General features: G+C 36.9%; 4 protein-coding genes across 4 annotated transcripts; 2 read left to right on the forward strand and 2 right to left on the reverse strand.

Annotated features, from left to right (window-relative positions):
- Nucleotides 1–244: 244 nt before the first annotated feature.
- AC631_00299 (glycoside hydrolase family 13 protein) lies at nucleotides 245–1,990 on the reverse strand (the record flags this gene model as incomplete). The annotated part of the gene is made up of 1 exon (XM_015609129.1): nucleotides 245–1,990. One exon carries the CDS (start codon nucleotides 1,988–1,990, stop codon nucleotides 245–247), a length of 1,746 nt encoding a protein of 581 aa, XP_015470131.1.
- A 3,010-nt stretch (nucleotides 1,991–5,000) lies between these two features.
- On the forward strand, nucleotides 5,001–6,680 carry AC631_00300 (uncharacterized protein; the record flags this gene model as incomplete). Its single annotated transcript, XM_015609130.1, has 1 exon — nucleotides 5,001–6,680. One exon carries the CDS (start codon nucleotides 5,001–5,003, stop codon nucleotides 6,678–6,680), a length of 1,680 nt encoding a protein of 559 aa, XP_015470132.1.
- Nucleotides 6,681–6,842: 162 nt separating this feature from the next.
- On the reverse strand, nucleotides 6,843–7,805 carry EAF7 (Eaf7p; the record flags this gene model as incomplete). The annotated part of the gene is made up of 1 exon (XM_015609131.1): nucleotides 6,843–7,805. One exon carries the CDS (start codon nucleotides 7,803–7,805, stop codon nucleotides 6,843–6,845), a length of 963 nt encoding a protein of 320 aa, XP_015470133.1.
- Nucleotides 7,806–8,032: 227 nt separating this feature from the next.
- AC631_00302 (mitochondrial 37S ribosomal protein uS4m) lies at nucleotides 8,033–9,327 on the forward strand (the record flags this gene model as incomplete). Its single annotated transcript, XM_015609132.1, has 1 exon — nucleotides 8,033–9,327. A coding segment is annotated over one exon (1,295 nt), but the record flags the coding sequence as incomplete, so codon positions are not given.
- Between the last annotated feature and the right edge of the window lie 77 nt (nucleotides 9,328–9,404).

The following is a 9,404-nucleotide window of genomic DNA, read 5'->3' on the forward strand; positions in this document are numbered from 1 at the left end:
CCTTGTAAATATTAACTTTTAATCTATTCGTAGGCCCTGGGTACTTGTATCAGGTAAATCTGCGCTAAGATATTATATCACTTCTATAAGTGATAAGCCAGGAAGACATACGTTCAATAATTGTTACTACTAAAGTTATTAATATAAGTTCACAACCATATATCTATTGAATTATACTATTTGATTGTTTTGCACTACAACCTTATAAAGAATTGGTAGTTCAGTAATTGTAACATAATATCGACTATTGTTCATCAGAAAGACTAACAATAGACTGGAATGGCCCCAAGGTAAACAGCTTATCATTTAAAAATTTAGAGCCACTATAATTAGATAATAAAACTTTGGAACCTACAAACTCAGTGGGGATGGTCCATTCAATTTCTTTTGATGAGAAATTGCAAATAACTAATGCCTCTTTGCCAGCAGTCACTCTCTTGAATGCAAGAATATTTTCCTCGGAGGCTTTAGAAATCATTTCAAACACACCATACACAAATACTTCTTTAAGCGTTTTTCTTAATTCAAGGATATTTCGCCAGTAATTAAGTACAGAACCATCATCTTTTTCTTCACTGGAAGCATTGACAGTCTTATAGTCATCGTTCACTTCAATCCAGGGAGTGCCAGAAGTAAACCCCGCATTTGGGGAGTTATCCCATTGGAATGGTACTCTGGCGTTATCTCTAGAAATATTCTGAATATTATCCATCACATAGGCAATTTCTTGAGGACTACTTTTCTTGTTGATAACCAGATTATAATGATTTATGCTTTCAATATCTTTATAACGAGAAATATCCCAGGACTTTGGAACATTTCTGAGTCCTAACTCTTGGCCCTGATAAATAAACAAAGTACCTTGCTGGAATGAGAGGAACGTAGCGATCATTTTCGCAGCAACGGTCCTAAATTGAGGAGCATCAGAAGCGTAGCGAGATACTGAACGTGGTTGATCATGATTCTCCAAGTAAATGGCATTCCATCCATTATTAGTTTGCATAAAACGTTGCCATTTATCAGTGATGTGATGTAAATCAGAGAGAGGCCACTTCCTGGTTGAGTAAAATTTTCCATCCTCACCGTGATCAATATCGACTAATTCGAAATGAAAAATCATATTTAATTCACCACGTTCATCGCCAACAGCTTTTATAATTTCGTTAGTATCCCCACATGCTGGCATTTCACCAACACTAAAGGCATTATATTCTTTCAATATAGCACCAATATCCTTTAAATATTCGTGCAACCTTGGTCCGCACGCATAGTATTTATGTCCCCACTGATAATCCCGATCATGATGAACTATTTCAGCATCTGGAAATCTTTGATCTTTAGAAATGAAGTTAATAACATCCATCCTAAAGCCATCGGCTCCTTTATCTAACCAAAACCTAATAATATCGTGTACTGCTTTGCGGACGCTTTCATTTTCCCAATTCAAATCTGGCTGTTCTTTTGCAAAAAGATGAAGGTAATATTCTCCACTTTCTTCATCATACTCCCATGCACTTCCACCAAAATAAGAGAGCCAGTTATTTGGTGGATGTTTCTTCCCATTACTGTCAATCTTTGGTTTGCGCCAAATGTACCACTCACGGAATGGATTATCAATACTAGAACGCGAATTCTGGAACCATTCATGTTTATCTGAAGTATGATTTACTACAAGGTCAACTAGCATTTTCATACCACGACTGTGCAATCCAGAAATTAACTGTTCAACATCCTCCATTGTTCCATAAGGAGAATAAATTTTCTTGTAATCAGCGACATCATACCCCATATCGACTTGTGGAGAGTCGAAAAATGGATTAAGCCAAACTATATCAACACCCAAAGACTTGATATAGTCTAAACGTGAAATGATACCCTTAATATCACCAACTCCGTCTCCATTTGAATCCTGGAATGAAGCAGGATATATTTGATAGACGGAAGCTTCTTTCCACCAAGCTTGTTTAATTTCAACCGTATCTAAAGTCATTTTTGTATTCCTAAACAGTAGAATATTTGAATTAGAGCACTGAATTGGAGGCTTTATATATAGCTCATGGATAGTAGGATCTCAAATAGACTGCTTGAACTCGCTTTTATTATCGCCAGATTTTTCGCTAATAATCTCATTATTGCGGAGATATGAATAAAAGTTGTGGTTATGATGTGAGCACTTAATAGTCCAACAATAGGTTAAAGTATTAATAGATAGAGAAGTCTATACGAGGAAATACAAGAGTGGGGGTATAATCCTCAAACTAATTTGATTTTTCAAGGTAGGCTTAGAATAAGTAAAATAATCCGAGGTAACAGAATAACAGGTTGCATTTGGGAAAACTTAACTCATAATTGAAGTAGATTCTATATTCAAAGTCCTTGGTAAATGCATTTATGATTCAAACTTTGTGAATTAAAATAGAGTCCCTCTCTCCACTACTCTAATTCGTACCCGAATTCATGCGATTCCACTTTTAGTACGAGACGCAGGGATATATTGTAAATCCAAACACGGCGCACTTTGTCGTCGGCTTTCACTTTTCAAGACATTTACTCAGTTTAAAAATATGCGACATTAAACTCAGCAACACAAATATAGCATAGAGGGCCTACAATACCCACCTTCTCTTTTTTTTCACTAGTTTACCAAATTTGTGAAATTACAGTGTATCAAGAGGCGTAGACCTATACAAAGCAGCAAATATATGTTATCGTTTTATGGATAGTGTTCTGCGGTAAACTTTTCGATAAAGCTTTAGCTTGATATTTTGTTTGTATGTTTTTATTTTCAACGGAGATAAGGAAATGGGCATTGCTTTAGTCAAACGTTTACTTGGTTCTTTGAAAAAAATTAGGGATTTGGTAATAAAGAAAAAATTAAGGATTTGTAGGATTATTATATGATATTATAATATTTTCATTGTAAAAAGAAATCATGAAGTATTATTCCGAAGCTGAAACTTTGCCAGTGAATTATATCCAGTTTACCTCAATCAAAGGGATATAAACACTATGGCTATATTTGCAGTTTTCATTCTATTTTATGTGTTGCAAAAAAGTACTGTTGTGCATATAATCCATCTACCAGCATGCATAGATATACTTTGCCGGAAAAATTGATGTCGTTTACTCAAATCATAAATATTCAAGTTCCTGATCTAGCATGGGGCTTACTAATGTCTAATATGCTTAGATGTATCAACATATTGTGAATCTTTCGCAATTAGCATAAAGTTCCCAATAACTTACTACAATATTGAAGCATGGGGTAATGTTATGTTATCTCTAGTATTGTTTGCGGAATTGTGAGCACCTAGTGTTCCTAGTCAGTAATTCTCGTCGTTTTTGTGATATTGAGTGGACTATGATAATTTTAGTAATTATGCAAAAGAAGAATATGCAGTAGCCAAACGAAGGTATGCAAAAACATTGCTAAAGATAATGGAGCATTAGGGAACTCCATTTGGAGAAATATGTAGATTTTGATTTTAAAAATCTTGAAGAGATAACTGATTAATCTATCGTTATATTATATCCTGTTCTATAATTGGATACCTATACTCGAAATTATTTTAACTAGACTGAGCTTTATTGTATGGTTAAGAAAACTCCTAATTGCTAGTGATATCCTAAATTATTGGATATTGAAAGAAAACAACGGAATGCGTAACATAGATGTCTTAATCCTAATTTCAAGGTTAATTTATATAGCAGTATTACTGCAACGCAGTCTATAACAGCTTACAATCGAAATGATCAACGTATGATATCTTAAAGGTATAAGAGATTAAACTTTTCAGTTTTAATCTATCCTAATAATCAACTGCCAGGAGTTCCTGCTATATGAAATTATCGACAACCAAGTTCTTTGCAAGAATAATAGCTTACTAGAATTGCTGCCATTATTACTTGGAGATGGCCAATCAAAATATCTTATCGTTTACTCACTCGCACAAATTTCTCTAAGTATGAACTTAGAATCAAACTTCAAGCCTACGTCATGAAGTTAAGTCGTACAGATCAAACAAGGACCATACGACTCTGCTTGCTTGGATGAAAAAATGGCCTGTGTTATCAATTACTTCATGGGATTTCGGTACCGGTTGCCAAAACGGTCTACTTACCCTTGATTTCCCAAACTACAAGGATTCTTTTAATTTCAAGGTCCTGATCGTCACTGGCATTCACCACCGAGTGCACCGATGGTGTAACCAATGATAAGGCATAGTTCGTCTTATACAATTAATTTATGTTTAGTTCTACTCTTATAGTACCATTTTTTTCAGAATTAATTGAATCTAATTCGTCTCTACACCTGTTGTATTGCTCTATTACAATATACTTCGTTTCTAGCTGCTTGAGCGTCGTAACTACTACTACGACCCCTCTAACCACAAACTGGCCCCACTATGCCTATCCCACAAATGGGCCTATATCGCTCCCGCCTTCAAAAGAAAAGGATATTACTTATATCACGTGATATCAATTTTCTTCGTTGCTCGTTATCGTTCAATCAGAGGTGGGCTACAAATGCCGTTCAACCATTCAGGGCATCACGCTATATACAGATCTAAAAAAAATACTTCAAGTACAGTGTACGTTAGCGAGGCCTAGGAATCGCAATACAAAATAGGTGAGCTTCTTGTGATAAGAAGTAGCTAGAGACATACTCCGCATATCATAATGTCCACAGATAACCCACCTCGATGTACCCTAGATAACAGGAGATGAAACGAGGAACAGTTGACGAATTTCAAATTTATAGAAAGTGTAGACGAAGATAAAGATAAAGGCAAGACTGTATAATACGAAAACGGAATTTTAGTACGGCAAAAAGAAATATATGCCTTGGAATTTCGCAATGACATGCACTTGAGAAAAATTTGATTAAGCATTTCGCTATCTCTGGAATCGATTTCTTTTATCTTGAGATCTTATATTTAAGGCAAGGATATCTAGGAAGGGTATCAGATAAATTTGGTACGCTTTGTGAATACTAAAGTATGAGTGACTTAGAAAAATACGCAGAATCGAGTAGTAACTCGTACAGGGGAGTCACAGGTACCTCTGCTCCTACCAAGGAAAAGGACGTCCAATATGTGACGGAGTCCGACAACAATGAGTTTTTTGAGCTGGAGCAATTCGAGGTGAAGCGTGAGTTGAAGGCTAGACATATTTCAATGATTGCATTGGGTGGTACGATTGGTACTGGGCTTTTTATCAGTACAGGGGGGATCTTACAGGATGCTGGTCCTGTGAATTCGTTGATTTCGTTTTTGTTCATGACGTCGTTGGCATTTTCGGTGACTCAATCGTTGGGGGAAATGGCTACATATATACCACTTTCGGGGTCATTTAACCAATTTGTTACTAGATGGTGTTCTCCAGCTTTAGGGGCTGCGAATGGTTATTCGTACTGGTTCTCGTGGGCCATTACTTTTGCATTAGAAATATCTGTTGTGGGACAAATTATTCAGTACTGGACTGATGCGGTTCCTCTTGCCGTATGGATTGCAATTTTTTTGCTTCTTATCACCGTCACAAACTTATTTCCAGTTAAATACTACGGGGAAATTGAATTCTGGGTCGCATCGTTGAAGATCATTGCCGTTGTTGGATGGTTACTCTATGCCTTCATTATGGTTTGCGGGGCTGGTCTGAGAGGTCCTATTGGGTTCAGATACTGGCGTAATCCTGGTCCTTGGGGTCCTGGGATTTTGGTTGACAATAAGAACACAGGAAGGTTCTTGGGTTGGTTATCTTCTTTAATCAGTGCCGCCTTCACTTTCCAAGGTTGTGAGTTGGTAGGTTTATCATGTGGTGAATCCAAGAATCCAAGAAAGACTGTCCCAGCTGCCATTAGAAAAGTCTTGTACAGAATTCTTATTTTCTATGTTCTTGCAATTTTGTTCATTGGATTATTGGTACCTTATGACTATGAACCAATCGGAAGTTCATATGTCAGCAGTTCTCCATTTATTGTTGCCATTAGGCTCTCAGGTACTAAAGTTTTACCTGATATCTTTAATGCTGTTATTTTGGTCACCATTATTTCTGCAGCCAATTCAAATGTCTACTGTGGTTCCCGTGTCTTATATTCTTTGGCACAAGCTAAAGTCGGACCAAAGTTTTTAGGTTGGACTACTAAACACGGTGTTCCTTATGTGGCTGTATTGATTACTGCAGCATTCGGTTGTCTTGGATTCTTAGTTTTAAGCTCTGGGGGTCAAACTGTTTTTGATTGGTTATTGAATATTACAGCTGTCGCTGGTTTGATTGCATGGGGTTGGATCTCCTTCACTCATATTAGATTCATGAATATTTTAAAATCTAGAAATATTTCAAGAGATTCATTGCCATTCAAGGCTATGTTTATGCCTTTCAATGCTTATTATGCTTCGATTACAATTCTTATCTTAGTTTTCATCCAAGGATTCCAAGCTTTCTTTTCTATAGATGCTGCTAAATTTTTCACTGCATACATTTCAAACATTTTTTTCGTTGCCTTATGGATTGGATTCCACTTCTATTTCAACGGTAAGAACTCATTTTCAGCAGGTACCTTATTATTACCTCTTGAGGAATGTGATATTGACAGCGGTGTTAGGGAGATTGACGATTTGGTTTGGGAAGATGATGAACCAAAGAACTTGTGGGAGAAGTTCTGGACTTTCGTCTCATGAAGAGTCTACTCGGGGTTGGGTTTATTTGTAATATTGTGATTTTATTTCTACTATATAGCATTATATCTTAATTGATTAATTAATTCATGCATTAAACATTTATCGTTCGTAGATGATTAACTTTTACGGTTTCTATGGTACAGTGATTATGATACCAATATATCATTTTTTTCTTGAACTTCGTCTTATTGGTGGCGCTTGTGGTTTCAGAGGTGTCGTCGCTGGAACCGAAGATCTTGTACTCCTTCTAGTGTTGCTCTTGTCTGTTTCCGATTCTTGGACTTCGGATTTCTTTCTTCTCTTAGCCGAAGCTGTTGGTGTTTGTTGTGCTGGAGGTGTCGATGCTTTTTGACCACGTTTACTTGGAGGTGGAGTCTCTACCGCATCCAATTTTGCACTAGACCTGGTTCTCTTCTTTGACTTGGGTGTTCCTGTTTGCTCGGTAAGTTCGTGTTGGTGTTTTCTTGCACCCCGTGTCACTCTTTTTGGTAATGAACCTTCACCACCTTCATTTTCATCATTTTCATCATCCTGTTCATCCTCATCTTCATCATCTTCATCATTATCATCGTTTTCCTCATCACCATCTTCATTATTTTCACCACCGTCATTTGCATCTTCATTCTTAACTTCTGAATCTTTCGTTTCCACATCTGTACTTTCTTCCTTCAAGTCCACCTTACGACCTCTTTCCTTCTTATTCTTATTATTACCTCTGCTTCCACTTTTCGGTACCTCCAATTCCTCCTTATCACTCGGCAAATCTGTCTCAACGTCACTTAATCCCGAAGAATCTGAGTCTTTGTTTGTTGCGTTGATATCTTCTTTGTTATCTTCTTCCTTATCACTTTGTATATCATTTTCCTCGCCTGTATCTTCATCTTCATCTATATAGTCCTCCAATTCATCTACTCGTTCCAAATCGTACATTCCTCCAAGTTTTGTCCATATATCTTCGGCAGAAAATGCCCTCGTACCTTCTGATATACTTTTGTTCATCTTTTCGACAATTGTATTCATTTGTTTATCTTTATTATGTCCCGCGGGTTTGAAATCACACATAAGATCAAACAAAAGGATTTCTTCATCTAAGCTCCATTCCCTCATATCACTTTCTTCATCCATGGTTAACTGAATTGAATTCAATACACTATAGTATACCAATACTTGGTCTTTAATGCTTTTCATAACGACATCATGTGCTCATTCACGTGGGGTTGAAAATCAAGAATTGGAAATTTCGCACGACCTCTAAATATGTGAAAAATTTCATCAAAACTGGACCTAATTAATATGGAACCTAGCATAGTGAATTAGTCTTAGTGCGTCACAGTTCGTTTGTATTATCCAAGATGCCTAGAAGGACACAACAGATGAACTCTATGAGTAGAGGCCGTGTACGTGCCTCTATGAATAAATTTAATTTATTCAATTTATACAAAAAGCCTACGATCAGCTACCACGGAAAGACCATTTTCCAACAAAAATGGACAGCTAAAGCGGAAACAAGAGCATATCACGGGGAGCATTTGACTGAAAGTCGGTGGAAGCAAATCTTCAAGCCAAATCTTGAATCGGTTGCTCAGTTGGATGCTTCATTGAAGGGTGTGGAAGTTGCACCAACACCTATGCCATTACAAACATACGCAGCATTAGAGAAGAGATTAGAATTTGCTCTTTTCAGAGCAATGTTCGCTTCATCAGTGAGACAAGCAAGACAATTTATTCTCGGGGGTCATGTCAAAGTTAATGGAGTAGTAGTTAAGCACCCTTCTTTTCCATTGCAGAGTGGTGATGTATTCAATGTTAAACCGGAAAAGGTTTTATTGGCTATGGGTAGAGTGAAGCCAGGTTTAGAACAGGCTATCAATGTTGATAACAAGCAAATTTCTGTATGGAACAAGTACGTAAAGACAGCTCATGCTAATCCAAGAGAAGTATGGGAAGTGAAACAAAATAAACCAAAGTCATTGAACCAGAGTGAACAAAATTCTGCCTCTAATAAAGAAATGATTAGAAAGTTCAATCAAGCTATTGACAAAGAAATGATCAAGCAACAAAAGAACACCACCAGAGAATCAATTTTGTCTAGGATTTTAAGTCTCGCCAGTAAGCAAGCTGAAGATACCCCAGTTACGGCCGAGACTTTTAATGAATTAGGAAAAGGTAATACTTTCAAATGTAATGAAATCTACCAAAAATTAGCTGACACTAAGCACAGTTTACTTAACCAATTTTCCGTTGAAGATGCTAAAAAATTCATTTCCACCAAATCCACCGAATTTGCAACTAAGGAAGAGGCCAAACTTGCGACCGTGGTGAAGCAAACTTTATCAGAATTAGTTAAGACTCAACAGGAATACATCCGTGTTTCTTCTCAAGGAAAGAAATTATCCGAATCAACAAAAACGATTCCATATTCTTCTGATTTCTCTAAAAACTTAAAGATTAATAAAAAATTAGATAAAGATGCAATTATCGAGGATGAGTCTAAGGCAATCGTTAACTTGCCATGGCAAAAAGGCTTATTTGGCCGTCAAGATCCATCCAAGCCATATTTCACTCCTTGGACCCCAAGACCTTTTATTGGTTGTTTTGCTATTTTGCCTTCCCATATTGAAATATCGTTTAGCACTTGTCATGCTGTGTATTTGAGAGACCCAGTTGCTAGACCAGGCCATTCTGAAGTTATCTCACCATTCCCTGACCATGCCCATGAAAGAG

The sequence above is a fragment of the Debaryomyces fabryi genome (genome assembly GCF_001447935.2).
Source record: "Debaryomyces fabryi strain CBS 789 chromosome Unknown contig00003, whole genome shotgun sequence".
NCBI lineage: Eukaryota > Fungi > Ascomycota > Pichiomycetes > Serinales > Debaryomycetaceae > Debaryomyces > Debaryomyces fabryi.